General features: G+C 37.0%; 1 protein-coding gene across 2 annotated transcripts; it reads left to right on the top strand.

The window, feature by feature from the left end:
* Nucleotides 1-6148: 6148 nt before the first annotated feature.
* ZDHHC13 (zinc finger DHHC-type palmitoyltransferase 13) lies at nucleotides 6149-21493 on the top strand. 2 transcript variants are annotated; one of them, XM_032188464.1, is made up of 17 exons: nucleotides 6149-6201; nucleotides 6759-6901; nucleotides 7295-7417; nucleotides 7887-7964; nucleotides 9066-9210; nucleotides 10486-10550; nucleotides 11095-11257; nucleotides 12245-12370; nucleotides 12710-12843; nucleotides 13547-13647; nucleotides 16113-16237; nucleotides 17289-17351; nucleotides 17726-17819; nucleotides 18262-18345; nucleotides 19355-19512; nucleotides 20620-20717; nucleotides 21310-21493. In XM_032188464.1, the coding sequence occupies exons 1-17, from the start codon at nucleotides 6178-6180 to the stop codon at nucleotides 21443-21445; spliced, it is 1860 nt and encodes a 619-aa protein (XP_032044355.1). In that variant the 5' UTR covers nucleotides 6149-6177; the 3' UTR covers nucleotides 21446-21493. The 2 variants fall into 2 exon arrangements, with proteins under 2 accessions (XP_032044355.1, XP_032044356.1); XM_032188465.1 differs by lacking the exons at nucleotides 6149-6201; nucleotides 6759-6901 and having other exon boundaries at nucleotides 7408-7463.
* The last annotated feature ends 1182 nt before the right edge of the window (nucleotides 21494-22675 follow it).

Here is a 22675-nt window from a genome sequence, read left to right as displayed (position 1 = left end):
AGGCCGTAAGTATCTGATCTGCAGATGGCAGGGAGTGGGGGAACTCCAACACATGTGGAGCGGGAGGATGCCTTCCCACGTTTAAAAAATCTTGTCACTAGATGGCACTGCAGTACGATAACCTTCCTTATTCCGAAAGGCGGAGACCTGGGTTCAGAAATACTTTTAATTTATAACTCTTCATGCAAAGTTGCAGTTCAGTTTTATTATAATGCAGCCTGCAAGAATGCTGACACATTTCAGTGTTGGACTGTAGCATACGTAATGCTTTAAGGCTTTAAACTTGTAAGCACCTTTTTAAAATCCATAACTTTGTACAACCCAGTGACTTGTCAAAAGTGTTGTGTATAGAATATAAGGAAACTTGATTATTCAGTTCCAGCTTTATTCAGACAATAGCAATACATGCTGTTGCCTCATGGTGGCAGCCACAAAATCTCTTCTGTTCTGAATTAACAGTGTAAATTCACATCACATGCTGCCTTTAAGCCACACCTGCACTGGGCTAACTGAAATATTGCACTATCTTCACTGTAGGTTAAAAGTGATGTGCAATTGAAAATAAAAATGGAATATCATACTTTTCTGCTTCAGTGAATACAGGTGGGAAAAAAAGCCTGAAAATGTGCATGAAATTAAAAAGGAATTTTTTTTCGAAATTACACATGTAAATTTACTTCATGGTAACAAGAAGTTGTAAGAGTTAGTTAACTTATTCAAGTTAACATTTTAACAAAGATTTTAAAACAAATCTTTATATTGGTTCAAAAGAATTATAGAAGAGTTGATTAATTCACAGTTAAGTAATACATGAGTTAGCTTCTGAAGCCTTTTTTGTCAAGCAGGTTACTGAACTAGGTAGAACTCTGATCCAGTTTAGTAAACCTAGATTAAGAAGTGTACAATTTGTTCAAAACTTTAAGTTAAACTACAGTTGTAGCTCTTATGTATGTTTTGTGCACCTGTTTGTTAGGAGTATGGGTGCTTGGGGAAACATTTAAGAGAGCTGTGGTAGCTAGCAAGAAGATTGTGGTTCTGTTACAGTGCAGAAAGGTAACTGCTTTCAGGACAACTGTCTGAGCATATTCCTTACACTGGCACTCTGAAACTTCCATTTTGCATTATCAGCCATCAGCTGTAAATTCAAAGAGACTGACTACGGGATGTGAATTCATGCTGCTGTGATTAGAGCACAGAACTTTAGGATATAATTTTGACATTGATGTGGACTAGAATTTATTACTGCTGAATTTGATCTTATACTACATGGCAGCATTATTAATGCAGACTTCCCTAATATGAAAAAGCCTCAATTCTCTGAATACTGAAAACACTCAAATGCTGAAAGGACTGAAACCAAATCATTCTTTTATGAGTGTTCTTAAGCGTTGTACTTGAATTACCCAATTTTTCTGTTAAGTATCTTCCTTTGGAAGGTAATATTTTAGGAACTTTAAGTCCAGGATATTTACAGCCTGGTTATGTGAATGAACTCATATAACAGATAGGTTTATTAAGTTTGAATATGTCCTTCTTTGACCTACAGGTAAACTTAGCATGCCAGGAAGTAGGACAGAAGCAGTCCAACAGGACAATGACATTTTTTTTTGCACAGTGTGTAAGTACTTGACTTAGAGAGTAACTAATTTGTATGATGTGGTTAGGACTTTTCTTTTTCTTGGATCTCTTTGGACAACATTGTGCCTACTTGTTTCCTAAGGAGAGCATAGAAAAGAGGTGCCTTGTCCACTGAGTTCTCTTGTTTTCTAGACGAAAACATTCATCAGATTGGGACTTCCCCAACCTTTAAAAAAATAAAAAATAATAGTAATAAAAGACACTTCTTTCTCTTGAAAGATGGTTTTATTAGTTAAAATTCAGACAGCACGCTGACAGCTGATGATTTTATTTTAGGTGGTGTAAAGGGAGGAAGAATTTAAATGATCCTTCTGTTGGCAGGTCTTTGTGGTTTTATTTCTGCGGCTCCATAAAAACTCCTTGGACAGCAGAATTAAAAAAAAAAAAAAAAAAAAAAAGGAATTTAGAAGAGAGAAAGTAAGGAAATAGCATTCAGATTATTACCAGAAACCATCTGCCCTCTATTTTTTTCCTTAGACAAGACGCTTATGTGCAAAAGTTTATTGCTTGTACTGTTCCATAAAGCAACATCAAAAGTAATAAGCAGCATCAATAATAATTTAGAAAGCATAATGTTTTGCAGTAACCAAAAAGCATTTCACTATTTAAATTGCAATTTTCATACAATTTGATCTGATTAAATAGCATTCTTACACACAGTTTTCTGTCATTTACCCAGTGAAGTGAATGCAAAATGCTATTTGAAAGCTGCTGAACGCCTACGTATCTCTTTACTGGTTATCTAATCAAGATGGCACTCATCACAGGCACAGTCACTTGTAAAAGGTTGTCTGTGAGGGAGAATGATTGTTTTAGGACTTGTGAAGAAAATGCACTTGCTTTAAGTCTTTCACTCTCTTAAATATTGTGAACAACTGAAAGTTGTTCTTAGTCATGCAAACACTTGAGTTCTTGAGCAAATTTATTCACCAAGTTATATATACATGAGCTGTGTTAACAGTGCAGCATTAACAGCACATCGTGGCACTGTGTAGAAAGAATATAAAGCTGTTAAGTTCTGGCTCGACTTACTGTCCACAGTAGCTCAGCAACGCCTTTGTTTAAACTTAGTTCATCCCTGTATGTTGTCAGAGAAAATACAGACTAATTTAAAAGGAAAAAAGAAGTGCTTGCCACTGTATGTTCCAAAATACACAACTACAGTAAAGATAATATTTAGTTTTAAGTGACAATTTGCCTGTCTGCTCTCTAAGAACCAAATCTTGCCTTCTGCTAGGAGCTTTGCTCTAGATTTCAGTAAGGTCAAACATGGCTTCTTTTGTAAAGCCAGTTATAGATACAACAGAAGGAAAGCATTCATTTTTCCTATTTCTGGAAGGCTTTTATATGAAAAGATTGTAGAGGTGAGGGCCTCAGGTAACAAAAACTAAAAGATATCTAATTGAAAATTGCCACTGTACTACTGTAATTACTGCTACTAACAGTTGTATTGTCATACAATACCATAAAATCAAGGGCTTTGAGGTTCATTAATAATCTCAGACAGAGTATTATCTGTATTAACTTCTGTTTTTACAAATGCTAACTTCTTGCATGCCAAACTGGCAAATTCTTCAGTTTTATTTTTGCAGTTTTGGGATCCATCACATAGTGAGGTACTGAAATGCTTACCAAATCTTTGTGCTATCCTAGGGCTAACACGCGACTATTTCCTCCTAATCTTCCCCATCGTGATTTCTGTATTGAAATCATAAAATATTTTGTGATACCAAACTAAATTAAAGCTCTGAGTATTGATGAAGTAAAGCTACTTTGGTATCTATTTATGTGGCAGTTGTGCATATGGAAGGAATAAGCTATATTAACATGTCAACTGGAATTTGATTTCACATTCATTCTGCATCATCTAGCCTAACTTGTAGGCTAGCATCGACCACATTTGTCCTTTCACAATAACACTACGGAAGCAAGTAGCAGGAGTGTATACTGTGAGTAGCCTTTGATAGCTGTGTTCAGAAATTATTTTTTTGTGGACTCATTCTACATATTCTGGTGGAAGAAGTCTTCTCTGCTTGTTTGCATTAGCTTTCTGTTATTCGCTCCCATGTTGGTAACCATGGAAGACAGCAGATGCCCACAGCATTCACAACAGCTTCCTAAATGTACTAGCTTTAACTGAAAAACTCACAAGCACATTTACAGTTTGATCTAATTTAGTCAACATCAGTTATTCTTTCTTTGGTGATTTGAATGTTACATGGCAGATAATTTTTGAAATATTTTAACACCCCAAAATTAACAGGAATGTAGAGATCAAGACACAAAAAACATCTAAGCAAATAATCTCTGATAGTGGAGGGGGGAACGCTTAATTCCTTCCATTCAGTAAACTTACAGGCCTAAACTGTGCAATTCAGGATATTCCAGTGCTAAATGTGGAGTACAAATAGAGATGCATTTTGCAATAGTGTGACTCAGCTGGCACCTTCACAGGCTTGAGGAACTTGATTCTCAGGGCAATGTAGGTGTCTGTGCATGACTTTACACTGGCAGCTTTCACAAGAGCAAGCACAGAACAGGCGCAAAAAGTGCTTGATGGGGAATAGCTTACTACTGTATTGATACAACATGCTTGTGAGCATCACGATTCCTGAATGTGGTATTCGGATCCTTCTTTTCTGTTTATGTGAATCCTAACATAGCTGTCTGTTTTCTTCAAGACAGCACATGAAGCTGTGAGGGAGGCTGGACCTGGAGAAGGAAAAAGTAAGGGGGAAGGTAGAAGGAAGAAGCCTTAGAGACAGTAAGTTCAGAAGGTAGAAAGAACAGGAAAAGCAAATAATAGCAAGGTATATAGGAGGAGTGCTCTGAGCAATGTTTACCTATCTCATTAAACAGCTTAGTAATGTATTTAAAATGTTTGAAAATCTCAGCTGAAGTTTATATAATGTGGAAGGCACCATCATCTGTTAGTAAAATGGCAATATCATGGGTATATAGCATTTTGATAGCCCCTCTATCTGTAAGCTACCAGCATTTTTCTCTTTACAGTATTATGGTGATTTTGGGGAAGCCTTGTTAGGGTTTCCAGCATGAGAACTGGGAAGCCTAAAGACTGCAGGATGGTGAAGATTTTTCATTTTTATTTCTAATAAAGAGCAACAAAACACCTGCATTTGAGTTGTGTTTGTGTGTTTGTTTGTTTTCTTGCTGAAGTTTTCCCTTTTCTCAGTCGGGCTTGCATGCCTCAGAAATTTTGGTAGCTGGCAAATTTACTAATAGGACATGAACGTCTTAGAGAACTTAATGAAGAATCATCCCTCTGCCAGGGCAGCCATACCAAGCTGAAAGCAGGTATGAGAATCCAGAGCAGGCTTTCTCGTTTTAGATCAGAAATCCCTGCACACACCCCTACTAACTTATTTAGGTCTCTGTCTGCTGATGCTGCACTGAGCTGGAGATTTTCCTTGGGTCAAAAAGGGAGAGGAAGCAGGAAGCAACTAGGGCATCTTCCGCTCTGTTAACTGACAAGTATTTTGGATTCTCTCAAGATAGCTGATAAATTCTTTTGGTCATTTGCTGAGTTCTGAGGTTTTAAAATGAAATATTTAGATGTTGTTCTAATAATAAATGAAAGGCTTATTGTGACTGTACAAAACAGAAACTTTTTTCCTTAAAAATAGTTGGGGAAACTGCACACACAGACCTGGGGAAGGAATGTCCTTGTGGCAACAGCAGGTGCTCGCTGGTTAGAGGTTGGATTTATGATTGCTTGAAGCCGTACTCTGCCCCTTCTGTCAGTGGGTTGTGGTAGGACAGCTTAATCTTCCTCTTTTTCTACCTGAACAGAGATAGTGCTTTAACCAGTTCATGGACAGTCATAAACGGGGCAGAGTTTTATTTATTTAGGGCTCTGAAGCTGGTGCAGGGCCTGGACACAAGTCCTGTGAGGAGCAGCTGAGGGAACTGGGGGTGTTTGGTCTGGAGGAGGCTCAGGGGAGACCTCATTGCTCTCTGCAACTGCCTGAAAGGAAGGTGTGGGGAGCTGGGGGTCAGCCTCTTCTCGCAGATAACTTGTGATAGGACTAGAGGGAATGGCCCCAAGTTGTGCCAGGGGAGGTTCAGGTTGATAATGAGGAGACGTTTCTGCTCAGAAAGAACAGCCAGGCACTGGGACGGGTTGCCCAGGGAGGTGGTGGAGTCACCGCCCCTGGGGGTGTTTAAGGAAAGGTTGAACATGGTGCTTAGGGACACAGAGATGGAGATAGCAATAAATAAACCATAGAATCGTTAGGTTGGAAAAGACCTCCAAGATCATCTAACCCATGTCTGACACGGTCCCACTGCCCCCAAGCCTCCCCGTGCCCGACCCCAGCAGCGGTGCCACCACATGGCCGCCACCCGGGGCGGCACCGGGCGGAGCGGCGGAGCCCGAGCTCGGCCGTGGGGCTCCGCAGGCCCCGGCACTGCCCCGAACGGAGCCGTCCCCCCGGTACCGCCGCGGCCCGGCCCAGCCCCGCCCCGGGCGCCGGTAACCAGGAAGCAGGAAGCGGCGGGCGCGGAGCTGGGGCCGGGAGGATGGCCGGCGGGGCTGGCCCGGCGGTGAGGGGAGCCGCGGGGACGGGAGGGCGGCGGGGCCCGGCCGCGGGTGCCCCGGAGCCGGCTCGGCACGGCCCCGGGGCTGGGGCGTCCCGCTGGCTGCTGGCCTCGGGGAGCCGCGTTGGGCGCCACGGGGGGGAGTTCCCTGGTCCCTCGCAACGGGCTCGTGGGTGTGCGCCTCTGTCTGGGGGGCTCCCGGGGCGCTTCTCGTGTTTCAAGGCTTGAGGACGGAGCTTGTGGCAGCTGGTGTGAAAGCCTGGGCTGTGGGCGAGCAGCTGTCTGCGGTCAGGGTGTGCTGTGGGGAGCTGGTTCTGCAGGGACATCAGCGCCTTTGTAATTTTTGTCTCGGAGAACTTAGCGCTGTCCTCCCGTATCTCAGTGCTGAGAAGAAAGATTAGCCTCTTGTCAGGTGGTTTTATGTTTCAGTTGCTCTAAATCTACTTCCTTATTTGCATTAACGCGACTTCGCAAGTCCAATGTGTGCCTCTACTTGTAAGGAGGGAGGGATGGTATCCCCCTTCTAAATAATACTTATTGATACATATTTTGTTAACCAACAGTGTAAAAACCATTGTCATGGGCCTCATCGACCTCATATGCACAGCTGTCATAGCATCCACAGCGAGAAAGATCTGCCGGTGCTACCAGGATCACATCCGATTGTTGAGGACCCGAGCTCGTTTGATATTGTAAAGGCTACACAGTAAGTGTACCTTCTGTGTCTGCAAGATGCTGAAATAGACAGGTGTTCCTCCCATGTAAGCTATGCTGGGTATTTTAAAAATGAAAATAAATATTAGGGTTCCATCACCTATCTCTAGTGAAAGAAGATAAATCATTTAAGTATACTATTATAAATATTTTTATCATAAACAATGATAATCTTGTTCAAGTCTGTTTTGTTTGGTAGAAAATTCTACATATCAAGGCTCAGACCAACTTATTTTTGCATGACTTCCGTTGAATACAAAGTGGAATTTGTTCACGTAGGAACCATTGGATGAGGCTTATTGTGATTTACTTTTTTGTGCATGTGACACTCTTTAATTTGGAGGATATTTCAGAAATAAGTAAATACTTGTTTTTCTCTTTTAAGGTATGGAATTTTGGAGCGATGCAAAGAACTGGTAGAAGCAGGATACGATGTTCGACAACCAGACAAAGAAAATGTGACTCTTCTTCACTGGGCAGCGATAAACAACAGACAGGAGCTGGTTAAGTAAGCTCTAGAGACCCTGTGAAAGTAACTCAAGTATTATGCTAGTGTTAGTAATGATTGCTTTGTTGCTATTGCACTTGAAAACAAAGGGAGTGTGCTGCTTAAGTAGAAAAGCATAAAATTCAAATTTTAACCCAATTACGTTTGTGAAAATGTCACTGAAATATAGTTACCGTGTTTTTTTTTTGTATGTAAAATTATGTAGTACATGAAATCATTAGATTTTCCCGCATTTGTTTTGTTTAAGAAAGATTAAAGCTGACTTCGTAAGTGTCTTGCTAATTACCATAGTTTTTTTCTTAAATAACTTATCAAAGTAGCATCATTCACTGCCAAAATGTTTTTGCTTGTTTGCTTTTCTAGTGAAAATTTCATTATAAGCTATTTACTACTACAGCTATATTATTCTTAGTATAGTGTTCTAATGCTTTATGTCTCTTCTTAATCTTATTTTATTGCTGTTATACAGATACTATATTTCCAAAGGTGCAGTAGTCGATCAGCTAGGTGGAGATCTGAATTCAACTCCCCTGCACTGGGCTATTAGGTATGTTGCTTGCCACTCCTCATTGTAAATCCGCTAGTGTTAAGAGTAGCGTTTTGTGTAGGACAGAAGTGATCATCCTAAATCTGTGCTGTTTTTCCTTTATTCATGTGTACAGAATTTCATAGCACGTCCATAACTATGCTGAAATGTGTTCTCTGATTCTTGGCAACTTTGCAGGCCACAAAGTTGAGTTATGTGTGTATCCATGGATTTCAGTCAGACTTGCATTTTGAATTTTCTCAAGAGCAATGCTTTTTAGCCTTGGCCTCTTAGGTGCTGCCTTACTAGGCAAAGAAGACTTAATATTGTTCCTTCATGGAAGTTAGCTTTTGATGCCTATTAGGGCATAGTTTAAGTCTGGAAACATGGTCTTTGACAGACTTTGTCATGTCTAGTTAATTTGCTTTCAGTTGTTTTAGCTTCTGCCCTAAATTAACTTGGTGTGCACCTGTAAGACTCCATGCTTCCAGTCCTGGACTTAAAGTAGTAGCATGCAGCAGCAGAGCCAAAGTATGATGCCACATTGCTCAGCAGCACATAGATTCCTTTGGCCTTTTCCCCCAGTAGTGCCAGGATTTTTTCTTGGGCTACTTATAGCTGCCACTGCAAACATGAAGTACCTCTTTCTGAGCAGCAATAACTGTTAGCACTTGTGTGGAGTAAAATCATACTGGCTTCTAGGACAGGACTTGAATAAAATGATCAAAAGAGCGATGCACTTCTCTTTTGGGAAACAGTTCCCCTTAAGTACTGCTTCTAGAATAACTAAATGCAAATGCTCATACTGGAAGAATATTGCTTTTCTCTGGGTTTCATATTCTCCTGAACAAAGATGCTTTTTATGAAATTGACTGCTAATGGGAGAAACTACTGCAGAATAAACACTGTATGTTAAATTGCCAGTTTGCCATAAATTAACTTATGGAAATAAACATTTAATCTTCTGGTATAAACCTTAGTTTTTAAAAAATGTCTCATGAATAAAAATACAAGATTCTGAAATTATTTTTTTCAGGGTATCTAGGCAAGGCTTTCATTAAGATTTACTTTTTTTTTTTTTTTTTTGTCATTACTATAGTTTCATTTCATCTATCGTTACAGACAAGGACACCTGCCCATGGTCATATTATTGTTGAAATGTGGAGCAGATCCCAGTCTTATTGATGGGGAAGGATTCACTAGCATTCATTTAGCAGTGCTGTTTCAACACATGCCCATTATAGCTTACCTCATATCAAAGGGCCAGGTATGTTGTTGATGTCCCAACAATTGTTGATGTCCCAAGAATTGTTTTCTAGTTAGGAGTAACTGCTTGTGCTTTATAGATATATTGCAGAATTTACTGTTCTGTTTCCTATATGACAAGCAGATATTTGGCAAGTATTTCCCTGGGCCATATGTTCAGAGAAACTTATTTAAAAAAAAAAAAATTAAAAAAAATTAATGCCTTCTAGTCGTCTTGTCATCCTTGTACAATTCAGAGTTGTTAAAGCTCAGCAACATGTGTGATGCTGTGTAAATAACAACTGGCTTTTAAAACCGATAAAAAAAAATATTTTATGAAGTACATCATGAAGCATCTACTCTTTGATTACAGACTTGTACCTAGTAACATCTGCAATTGGCCATCAGTTGAAGCATGCATAATATACAGAATACAGAAATTTCCATTAAAAAAAGTCACACATAGTCTGATTAATACATTTTGTGTCATACCCACTTCACATCTGCTTAGCTTATACCTGAAGTAGGCAGAATTGATGACTGCTGTAACAATTTGCTAATAAAATTGACAGGAGAGTGCTTTTATGATCAAGAGTGTTTTTTTCAAAACACCATCTGATAAGATTTAAACATTTGGTAAGTTTATTTTCTTTCTCGTAGAGCTCTCTTAAATAGCAAACCAACTTCTGGAATGTAGATATAGATGGTATACATCACAAACTTATGAAAGTTTATGTTCTATTAAAAAAATCCAAGTGCTTACAAAACATAACTAAATCTACTCAAATGCGATGATGGGTGGATGCAGGAGAGAAGGAAACTTTCGTTGTGAAAGAGAAGGGAAAAGATTCGCTAATACGAGGTAGATCTCTAATTATGTGTAATGTGTAATCATTTTATGTTCTATTAATAAACCAGTTTTATGTACTTGGACATTCTGTTAGGCACCTCTGTTTACACAAGGAAGATAGTTAATGTTGCTTCCCAAAGTAATCTCTATTTATGGTATTTTTGCTGAAGAGAGGACAAGAAATACAGTTAATTAAAGGAATCATATCCACATGATTCCTTTTAAAGTATCTGTAGTGGACACTCAGCATATCCTGAAATGAATGACATGCAAGACCCATGGAAGGAAGAAAATTTATTTAAATGAGTGTTGGCTTCTTGGCTGGTATATTTTGGTTTCTTTCCGCTTCTGCGGTGTAGCTAAGTCAGCTGTGTAGCTCAGAATCTGACAATCTAAGTGTTTACTGAGATCAGTGATACTCTCTTGTTATCTTCTTCTTACACTTAGAACATAGATACAACAGACTTCAATGGACAAACACCTTTGATGTTATCAGCACAAAAAGTGATGGGGTAAGTAGTGAACAATTTAAAAAGAACCTGTCGCTCACCTCTTTCTGGGCACTATCCTGAGTCTTCTGAAAATGTTTAGTGACATTCCTTTCTCTTTTGCTTGTACAAAATAAGCAGTATTTAAGAGATGAGAAATTATGAAGTTGCTAACTAGGTATAGCAAAGAAGGACAAAAAGCAACCTTGAAGAAGTTTAGGTTTGTGGTTGGTTCAACTGCAACATACATCATTGTGCTTTCCTAGAAATGAAAGTAAATGAAAGTGTTCACAGTAAGTGCACTTAGTATCTGTGATGGAGATGCAAGCTTATACAAAATGTAGAAAGATAAAATCTGTGTGTATAGCTCGTGTCTGTTAAAAGTACAGAGAAAAATCTTGAGTCCGAGTCCCCAGTTCTAAACTTGGATCTATTATTGATGAGCTTGTTGAGAGACAGAGTATCTCCTGTTACTTCACAGATCTGAGCTGTGATTTATTTTTTACAAGGTGTTCAAGAGTTTTCTCTCCAGTACAGATCATTTTCTGTTTAACTTTATTCCACCTAGACAAGAACCCACAAAGTTTCTACTGAAGTTTAACCCTTCTCTCAACGCTGTTGACAATGTTCAGAAGAACACTGCTCTGCATTGGGCAATAACATCAGGAAATATTAGTGCAGTGGATCTATTGCTGGAAGCTGGTGCTAGCATGGACATAAAAAATGTCAAGGTACAATTTCTTGCATTATTTTAGTTTCTTTTGCCCATGTGGCATGAATGCATAAAAGGAACATGAAGAAATACGTGAGCCCTGTCCCTTTTGGATATTCTCTTGAACGTGGAGGTGAATAAGAAAAGCATCCTTACTTGGGAAGCCAAGAGGAATGAGCACTTCTGTGGTGTGGCACAAAGTGTGAATGCTGAGATTCTTTGCGATATTCATTTAATGAACAGCTAATTCTTTTGATCACTCTGAGCATAATAATTGCGTCATTTGCAGATTTTTTTATTTTTTTATTTTATTTTATTCAGCTGTTCTCTGTTTTAAAACATTGTTATGAGTAATGCTTTTTGTCAGTTTTTTCAAAAATAAGTGTCTTTGTATTCACTGAGACTTGTGAAGACTTTAAAAGGATGAATATGTCATCCTGAAAATATTGAAGTTTGTCCATCCCTGTTTGTAGGTGCAAGTCAAAATTGCTAGTCATGTAAAAATCTTAGTCCTAATATTTGTAAAAACTGATACCAAGAAGTATAAATGTTGAAATTATACGTGTGTAGATATATATATATATCTCCTGTATGGATATTTGTATAGTGTAGTTACTCAGGGTTGGTGTATTAAGCTATGCAGCTTTTCCATCTGCTACTTTTTTGCGTGTGACTCTTAGAATGTCGCTGTTTGATTTTTAAGAAGTTAACGTAAACAACAAACTTTCCCTTTCAGAAAGCATGTCATACTTTAGCTGACAGTTTAGCATTTCAGGTTAGCAGAGAGAGTGCAAAGGTAATTCAAATGGATGCAGTCTGGTTGAAAGTATCAGTCTTTATAGCTACCAAACTCTGAATTTACCCTACCCTTGCCTTAAAGAAAAAAGGGGTTTGGAGGAAGCAACTACTGAGTTGTTCTTGGTTTTTGCTAAATTTATTTATTATTTGTTACAAAGGAAAGCATTTACCTGTGAAGTATGTAACCAAATAAACTTTGTTTTTAAAGGGAGAGACACCGCTTGACCTTGCAGTTCAGACTCAGAATCGCTTCATAGTCTATATGTTAACAGAAGAAGAAAGAATGAGAAGCAGAAGAAATAGCAGGTTACTGAGAATAATGGAGAAATATGAGGTAATTTCGTGAGTTATAATTGATGGAAATAAAGCTACAGCATTCTGTGCTCAGGATACATGAAAATTATTTTCTGAGAGCTCTTGTGGATCTTTGAAAGCTTCCAAAATAAGACACACAAAAACAAAATTCTAAAGAAGTACTTAGTTGTGGTATAGATGTGGATCTTCTCTTTCTCCTGTTGTTCCCCCTCCCCTCCTGTCTTCCCCCAGTGTAGTGGTTTGTCGCTTTGTCTTACCTACCTTGAGTCTCAGCACTTGTTATTATATTATCTGAATGCTCCTGAAGTAAATCCTGCTTGAATACTTTGTCGTATTTTAACAATAGTCATCTTAATAGCTGTTCCTGCTGGTGGCGTCTTCCTTGACATTGGTGTGGGCCATAGGATACGTAATGAACCTAAGTTCTGATTCTTGGCTTTTGAAAGGATGTCTGCTTCTCTTCCTGCTGCTCGGGACGGCTCTGTTTGTGAGGTTTGTGCATTTATCTCTCTGTATTTACTTTTTCTAGATACCATATATATTTATATGTACTTTTCAGAATGATCTTGAAATGGAATGTCTGGTGTGCAAAGTCATAGTTTCTCATTACTGAGAGATGTGAGTAAAAACAAAGGTGCAGTCTGTTAGCTATTTTAAATGATAGAGTGTTACTGAAGTTCTACGCCTGGTAGATGCTAGGATAACCATTCATGGCACTTAGAAATGTGCTTTATTTCAACTTTTCCCTCTGTATTTGTGATCCAGCATGAGTTTTAATGAGCCATTCCTTCCCTCCCTGCTCCCCACACCTCACAGTGATATCCTAAGTTGTTGCACAGGCTTCCTGTTTCCTGCAGTGGTCATCACACCACAACAGTCAGTATTCATTGAAATGGCAATATTATTAGTCTGTAAATAGAGAAAGTTCTTTTCACCCAGTGCATCAGCAGTTCAGATATATAATATTAGGCTGGAACAGAGCACTCTTCAGTTTATTTTTGCATTTTTAACCCTGTTATGTATCTGGCTAAAGAATGCCTTTGAGTGGCAATTTTTGATTGCTTTAAGAGGGGCTTAAAGTATGCTGAGTGAAATTTTTTAAAAATAACAAAACTGATGATAAACGTATACTCCACTAAGTTAAGTTTTTAAACAAATTAAAGACGAACACTGCTTTCTTTTCATATTCTTTCAGGCAGTTTGTGGGCCTCAAGAATCTAAGGTATCTTCCCACAGCACTGTTGCTAAGTTCAGTCTTCTGGATGTCTGTGACCTGGTTTTTCTTGTTTCTGCCTGATATCCTTTTTGCTGGAGAAATTCAATAGAACTTTCCTTACACTTCCTAGTAAATCTAAATCTAGTCATGCAAATAGTAACGAGCAGTCCCAGATAATTCCACATGACTGTTAATGTCTGGTAAGATTGGTTTTCTTACATTGGGCTGGGGTTAAATAACTTCAAGCTTAAATGAAAGTTGTATATGGACTAAAAGTATGTATCTTCTTTTATTTCTAGCAGATATTTGTGTACAATTCTGAAGTGTTTTGTTTTGTTTTAATGTTACCAGAATATCAAAATGTCTTTGTTATAAACATTGTTTTCTATGTTAGCATCTCCATGTGACTCTCCATGGTTCCTCATTGCGTCTCTCATCCAGTAATGTATTTTGGCTTGTAGTAAAGCTGAATAACATTTGCATTATGCATTCCATTTTTAAAAACACTTCTTATTTATAAAATTACAAGGATTTGATAGTGCTATTCATGCTTCTGCATAGAAAAAGAATTAAAAAAATTAGCAAACTACTTTATTAAATTCCCTCAAGTAGATCTTCCAGTCTCCTTTGTTTGTTTATTCAGAGGTTAGGCTGCATCCTCAGTGCACAGTGCCTTAACTTCTACCTTTTTTGTACTTTATTTGAAGATGCTTTGGACTGATGAGTACAACAGTATTTAATTAATAGTTTGCACTCACTTTTCAGTACCCTGTTCAGTTGCACAGAGGTCATCCATTTATTATAAAGCTTTGTGAAAAGGAAGGACTTTAGGGAGACATTTAAAATTTAAATAATTTTGTACTAAACAAGCTATAATATACTGCTATTCATTTTTAATTACTTTGTCCTTTAAGTGGTATTTTTCTTTTATACTGTTCCCAGTTAAGATCATCTTAATGTAATCATTAGCTTTAACTTATCAAGCATATTCCTGCTGAGGATACACACATGCTTTTCTAAATGAAAATCCTGTGATTAAGTGTTGCATTGTGAGATTTTAAGGTTTTCTTCACGTCATTAAAAGAAAAAAAAAATCTCACCATATGGGTTTGAGTTAAATTCTGCTGAAGATGATGACCACAGCCATATTCTTAAAGGCTTAGCGAGATAGTTTTCTGTTCTTCTAGCGAACCCTTGTTCTCATGAATCTGTTTTCCCTCTGAAACTGGCCACAGATCTGAGTGTTATAAATGCACTGAGTATTTCAGTCAACTGCATTTATGTGTGTCAAACTGTTCCTCTGAACTGAATGAAAATCCAGCAATTCTCATTAAGGACTACTCTCAGGTCCAAAAACCGATAGAAATGCAAATAGATAAGCGGCATCCAAAGGAAATGTATTATCATCATAACTTGATCAGAAGGGTACCCCACAATTGAGTTGGGATAGAGACATTATAATGTAGGATTGGTAATATACAGTGCTATTATTTTATATTTTTTCTTCTTGATTTTAATAAGAGCTACTTTGCAATATTTTTAGTTCCTGAGTACTGCAACCTCAAGGTTGCTTTTCCTTAATTTTTAAGAGTTACTCACAATATGTTTATTATTTATGTAATGGCTAGGTAGGCAATGGAGTTGAAATACAGGCATGGGCACTCTTGGCTACTTCTTGGTGGCTTCATGGACCTTGCTGTAGGAGATCAAGCTGTCCAGGTGATTGCTTGAATTAATTGGTGTGAGAATTGTCCCACTCCGTGTTCTTCTGTTGTTGTATGGAGATCATTAATCTTCACACATTTTTCTCCCCCTTTCACCTGACTTACAGATGTCTTTAGTCCACAGTGTAGAAATGCAGAAACATAATTTCTGTTTCTAGTGACTGTTTATCTTCTCATATGTACAAAAATAATTCTTCTGCTAGAGAAGTTGCAGCAAAGAACCGTATTTCAAAAGTACTGATTTAAGTCTGCTTCTCTAGAGTTGATGAGAAATTAAGTCCCTCCGTGTAGTTTAATTAATACACTCTGGGTAAATACTGGGTAAAAGTAAAGGGGAAAATCAGGATGAAAAATATCCAATTAGACTAGAAATGCTGGTTTGGATTTGGGATTTTCTGGTATACTTATGAAGAAAGGTTTCCCAGTAGATGTTCAATTACTCCAGAAGTTGTTTTTCAGTGTGTGTCTTTGGAGTGACAAAGATAGTTCTAGGATGACAAAAGTTGCATTTGTCTATCTGAATTTATTCAATTGTTTTAACTGCAGAGGAAAAAAATAGAGGGCAAGACTCAAAGCTCTCTGAATAAGAGCATGTTTGACAACTTAGGGGGTTGTGCAGCAGTCAGTTCTCACAGCTGCTGGAATCTTAATACTAATCAGGTATGCAAAAAAAAAAAAGAAAAAGTATTCAGAGTGGAAAAACTAAACTGAATTCATTTTATATCTGTTATATATTCAAAGGCAAAAGTCTGTACTCTGCTAGAGTGGATGACAGGGGATATTGTAGTGTGTAAGGATATATTCCTTAACCTGAATAATACATACAACCAATACCATTTCTGAAATTGCTGTCATGGTCAGCTTGGTTGGTTTTCTTTATTATTTCTATAAAACTTGGAGAACTGATCCTGGGTATATTAAGTCTTCAGAAAAAGAGAAAAAAGAGGTAGGTGACTGTAAAATAAGTGGAAGGACTAGCATGCTACATTGTGCGTTCCCTTCTGGTTGATTTTTTGTCATCAACTGTATCTTTTTTTAAATTTGAAAGCAGTAAGATATTCTTTAAGAATTTTTTAGCTCCATCATCAAACAGTGTAGGTTGTAGATAATTCCTCTTACTACTGATTATTTCCATATCTTGATCGTTCTGCCATGATTTCCTTGCCTCCATCTTCTCGTTGAATTGTGAGCTTCAGCCAAGCGTACAGATTCATATCACTGATGTTACCAATGATATAAACTCATATAGAACTTCACTTAATAAATAAAACTTCTGTAAGGTTTCCATTCCAGTTGTCTAATGTTAGCAAGAGGTACTCACAGTGCTTTTCTACAATTGTCTATGCTCATAAAACATACTAAAGGCTAGAAATGGTTTAAATTGTCACATGCTCTCAAGATGTGTATAATGATTAAATCTTTATGTTTAAGTTTCATGTGAACTATGTGCTATTTTCTAGTTGTATTTTAGAAAGGCAAAAAGAGATGGCCAACCAGTCCATAGAACATTGATTGTTTGGTCCCTTAGCCTATTGATTATGAACAACATTTTGTTTGTGATCTCTCTTTGTTCTCCATGTGATTGCATTTCTTCACACTGACAGGGAGAATAAACTGCAATTTTAACTTTGTCAATATTGTTGCCACAGGGCTAGCAGTACTAGCTATCTAGTACTGATAAAGGAAGACTAAACATAGCAGCTCTCCTCCTCTCTTTAACGTCTAGCTGACAATGAGACGTACCTTGTGCCTTAATACCATCTAATTTCATAAGAGTATTTCATCCAGTTTATTTATTAATTTTGGCAACATAGAGCTACAGGAATAAAGTTGCATTAGTCTTTGCTGCTCTGTTTGTCACGGAACTTATCTTGTCCCTGAGTAGCAAGTGCTTGGTTCTCAAAATACTGAATAACTGCAAGAGGCCTAAAGTAAAAAATCTTCATAGATCCTCCATAAAATGCAATCCAAATACAAGCACAAACTTTGTCTTTCAGAACATTGTAGCTCTTGCGGAAGCAGGATGCTTGGACTTCAGAACATTTTGCACATCTTGTCTTGTAAGTGAAGCCTTGATATTTCTTTTCTTTTTCTAGCCTGTTTTTTACTCAACACTACAATATTGTTTTTTCCCTCACTTCTTGTAATGCAAGTATGATATGCCTTGTCTTGTCTGTATTACTTAGATTCCTTTTCTCCTCTTATGGTCACTAAGTTTTGAGATCCTTGGACTGTATTCTTGATAAAATAGTTTTATTTCTGCTGTTTTTTTCTTTTTGGTAAAATTAAGATGCATAATTCTTATCTGTGTTGTGAAGCCTGTTACGTAGTAATAGTTACCGTATATGACAGTGCTCTTCGGATGAAGCTGCAAACCTTGAGTAAAATAGATGCATTTGTAATGACTGTATTCCTTTCTTTCGTGTTCAACTAGGTAAGGAAGCCTTTGAGATCTGTGCATTGTCTTGCTTGTGATTCCTGTGTAGCCAGATATGATCAGCATTCTCTGTGCATTGGGCAGTGCATAGGTGAGAGTATTTGTTTTATCAAATCTGAAAATTCCATGTGTTATCTCTGCAACATTTTAAAATGTTTATCTCCTTAGAAAGCGAACAGATAAGAGAGTACACAGTTGATATTGAAGGGGTTACTAATGTGAAGGGGTTACTAATAAGTGCCAGGGAAAAATTACTTAAATGACAGAGAGAAAGACAAGTAAAATGATTAAAGGAGCGGGGTAGAGACTGGTTGACTTTATTAGAGCTAATTTTGTTATATAAATTGGGATCGCTTACAAGAGAAAGTTGAGAAAGAGGTCAACCTTGTCAAACTTGAGTATAGGAAATAAGGTAATAATAGGAAATGGTGTAGATTCTTCTTATTCCCATTAAGTTAAGGAGAAATTACAAGTAATGCAAAATTTTAAAATGTCATGCTTTTTTTTTTTTTTTTTCCTTGCCTCAAATACAGGCATGGGGAACCATCGTTATTACCTATTGTTCCTGTTGTTCCTAGCTATGACCAGTGTCTGGCTGCTCTATGGAAGTCTTCTGTGTATGTATCAATGAGTTTATTTTAATTTAGCTTTCAGGGACCTGTGCATATAGTCATTATTTTTCAACACTTTATTTCTGTCTAGTGTAATTATACCTGCAGAAATAACATAAGATGATACCAAATTTCATCAGTGATCATTTTCTCTTTCTAAATGAAAATAAGTCAGGACATTGGAATCTTTGATCAAATGTCTGTTACGTTTGTGTTGTGTTAAGATATAGCCCTAGTGGGATTGTCCATTTTTCGAAGATACAATATCAGAGACCATTTTTGTTAGAGATAACATAGGCAAGCTGTGCTGAAGAGGGTCAGGATACAGATTCTAGTCTGTATACCCCTTCCTGCAATTGAAAATAAGTTTGTAAATATATTATTACAAAGGCTTTGTTGTTGTTGTTTGGAAATAGCTATGTTGAACATTTGCTAAAGCTTCATTTTGTTTTTAGTGTTGTGATAATTTTGAAAAGAGAATTACATATCTCATTAATAATCCAAAATGTATCCCTGAGAAATTGGGGGAAAAAAAAAAAAAAGAATTCTGGAGATGTGGAGAGCCCTTATAATGTAATTCCTGAGGATAAGTTCACATAGCAAAAACTTCTTTCTTGTCATTTTCACAATCATGTCTTCTTTTGTTGATGATAGTGTTTAAGGTAAATGATAAATTCTTGTCCTAAAATTACAAACAATCATGCAGTAAAATTTCAGAAGGCTTGATAATAAGAGGTAATAACTTACTTCAGTATTACTAGTTTACTTCAAAATAAGAACAAAACAAAAATCTAGCTAATGCCTTGAGTGTTCCTTCCTTGTATTATGGACGTATAATAGGAAGATTACGCAGCAAGACTAGCAAGCAGTCACATAACACTGTGGGTGTTTTTTAAGTGAGGAAATGGTATTTCTAGAGCATGTGGTTATATAATATTCTGTGCAAATATATTTTTGTTCTGTTTTTAAGTGGCTTATGTTAAAAAGGTAATTAACTGATAATGTGTCTTGTCAGATTGGTCAAACCACTGCTCAACAAGTTACCATCAAGATGGAGCATGGACATACGTGACACAGATAACATATTGCTCTCCTTGGGTGTCCTACATCTTCATGCTAGCCTGTTTCCATATTGCATGGACTTCATTGTGGCTAACTATTCAACTTTACCAGGTATTATTTTGCTTTATTTTATGTTCCTTTCTTAACAAGTTACCAAATGAAAACTTCTAGGTGTCCTGCTCCCATAAAAGCTTTGTACCTGCTTTACTTCTCTGATTTATGCCACATCTAGGTGCTTATCTTAAATCCCAGAACAGTCCATTAAGTTTCATGGATACTTGTATACTTATCGTTCCCCTGTTAAAAGTAGGATCACAGTCTGAAAATCATTCCTATAACTGAATTTTGGTTTCACTACTCATCAAAAATTCCAAACCTACAAAAAGGCATGTTTAAAGGCAAGAAACTTCATTAACTAACAGAACTGGAGTTACTGCCTCACAACAGCATGAAAACTCAATCTCACAGTTGAAAACTATATGACAGAGCTCAGCAGTGTACAAGAAAAAATACACAATTGTAAACGTGTGCTGCTTGATTGCTATAATGTCCAAGGAACTGAGGGGAAAAATAACATTTTTTTTCTTGTGGGGGGGGAAAAAAAATCTAGGTAGGATATTTACAACGATGTATTGTGTTTTGTACACAGTTATTTGTAAGTTGTTCTTTATGATGCTTAGTATGTCATGCAGCAAAGCAATTTTGCTGCCATTTATAAGGGTCTTATAAGATTATGTCGTCAGAAAAAAAAAATAAATGGAGAAGGGAATTGGTAAGGAAAAATGCGGGGAAAAAAAAAAAAAGAGGTTTGTGAAATTCATTGAAACAAGACATGGAATCAAGAAAATGAGTAAGTTATCATTGACTTCTGACTATTTTATCTTTGTCTTTTCTGGAGGATCTTTTCCTAACAATTTCTGTGGTAGAATATAGACAAAACCTGAGGAGATGTACGTGCTTAACTGCTATAGATCTTAAACTTCTACAGACATTTGTATAAAAGTGTAATCATTATGGTCATCCCATTTAAGCTTGATTTCTCAGTGGAAGTATTGATATTACAGCTTTCTGGATTCTGTTTTATCCAAAGTCCTTTACTATGGCAGTAGATATTTGTTAGATATGGCCAACTTCTCTTCCCTCCACTTTCAATAGTATTTTTTTGTAAGACCAGAATTTGAATTTATGATGTCCACTTCTTTTTTTCCTTTCTGTAAGATTGCCTTCTTGGGACTGACCTCACATGAGAGAATGAACCTACTGATGCAGAGCAAATCTTCTAAGCATCCTGTTTCACTCAGGAGAACTTCATACAAGTGAGTATTAATGAATAGGGTGTTTTAGGCATGTATCTATATAGCACTGATTTGTTTCACTAGTATGTAAAAAACAAACAAACAAAAAAACTAGTCTATGGGCATGGTAGTCGTGCCTGTTAGGAGTTACAGAGGTTGTGCCAAAATCAGCTCTAACTAGCAGAAACTACTTGGGGGTGGGGAGCAAATTGTTCTTGAATTTGTTCAAGATACCACTCTTGATGTCTGTTCTGAAGATCCAGAGAGAGTATTAAGGTACTGTCGCCTTTCTGACTTGTCATGCAATATTTGGCTCAATAAAGAAATTAGTGCCAAGATTTCACTGTTATATCAGAACTTTGTAATCCCTTGTGTGTTAGCAGATAAGATCTTACTGATTTTAAGTATTTGAGTTGAACTTATATGTAATACATGTTGAAAAAGTTCAACAGGGGAATAATGCTGAACAGAGAACTCTTATGTTTCTTTGCCTAGAGCTGTACTTGTTGATAGCTTTATACCTTAAGAGTACTGCTTAATAGTGAATGCATAAATTTGATGTCCACAGTCATCTTTTGTTAGGTTTATTAATGGATGTTTCTCTCATTTTCAGTCTCGGATGCTTTCAGAATCTTGCAGACTTCTTTCAGTGTACGTGCTTTGGTATGTTCAAACCCAACATAGTTGACTGGACCAAGCAGTACAAACTTTTTCATCTGGTAAAGGAGAAAAATGTTCATTCTGTATGAAGTTTTGCTCGATCTTTAAAACTGCTGAACTGAACAATAAATAAAACTGGGTATTTTCTAATTTTTACACATTGTTCTGAAAGCTGCTTGTTTTTGTTTCTGTTGTTTTCAATATTAAACCTATTTTGCGTAGGCTACAGCAGGTTTGAATATGGAACAATCACTGTGTTCCCACATTTAGTATGAGCTTAAACTGTTTGAAATTTCATGTGATGACACTAAATATATTTTTAAAGTAAAGTTTTTATGGCAAAACTTCAAAACCATGTTGATACACTTCGTGTTCTTTTGCAGATAATAAACAAAAATTACATTTGAAAACTAAGATGAGAGTTCATGTTTAAAAATTCAATATAACACTCACCCTCTAATTTTATTGGTTATCTTATGTTGATAAAAAAAAAAAGGAACAAAAAAAATCAAACATATTAGAACTCTGTATTCAGTGGGTTTACGTGTTTAAAAAAAAAAACAAAAAAAAAAAAAACACTATGCTTTTGAGTATATTTTACAACTAAAATAGATTCAGGGGATGTGTGACCAATAGAGTTTAAGAACAGGTAAGCACAAAGCTATAAGAAAAAGCCTGTTTGCCTTGTGTTTTGCATGTATATATGCCTTGCTAGTTTATGAAAATGAATAAGTAGATGATTGAAAATACCAGTGTATATAACAGGGAGCTATTCTCAACCGCATACATAAATCTATGCTTATCGTGCAGTCATGTGCCCAGGATGCAAAGGCCAGTCCAGAGTTGCAGGCTGGGCAGTGCGTTGGAATAGAGGTCAAAACAGTTAAAATGAAAACTAGCAGAGGAACAGATCAAGATCAGAAAATGAAACTTAAATACTGTCTGGAACTGACAACGTAAAGTAACAAGACAGAACTCTTGCAGTTATGAAATGAAGGGCTTAATTAATCTCAGTGAAATGCATTGATCTGACATCTTGGGGCATAAAGCACAAGCAAACTGAAGTAAACAAAAAATGTGAAGCAATACGAGTATTTTATTGTATCTTGAAAACATACAGTAACAAAATTGACAACACTGTATTCTAAGAAAACTTGCTATTTCTTCAGAAATGGCTGCCTTTGAGTGAGAGTTACTTTTTAATTGTCTCAAAGTGAGTAACATCTCCTTTGCCATAATACAAATAATGTCAAAATGTTCAAAACACCACTAGGAAACTGGCCTAAGTCAGAACATTCTGACCTTTACAACTCTGATCC

The sequence above is a fragment of the Aythya fuligula genome, chromosome 5 (genome assembly GCF_009819795.1).
Source record: "Aythya fuligula isolate bAytFul2 chromosome 5, bAytFul2.pri, whole genome shotgun sequence".
Lineage (NCBI taxonomy): Eukaryota > Metazoa > Chordata > Aves > Anseriformes > Anatidae > Aythya > Aythya fuligula.
This window is presented reverse-complemented; position numbering and strand designations above follow the sequence as displayed.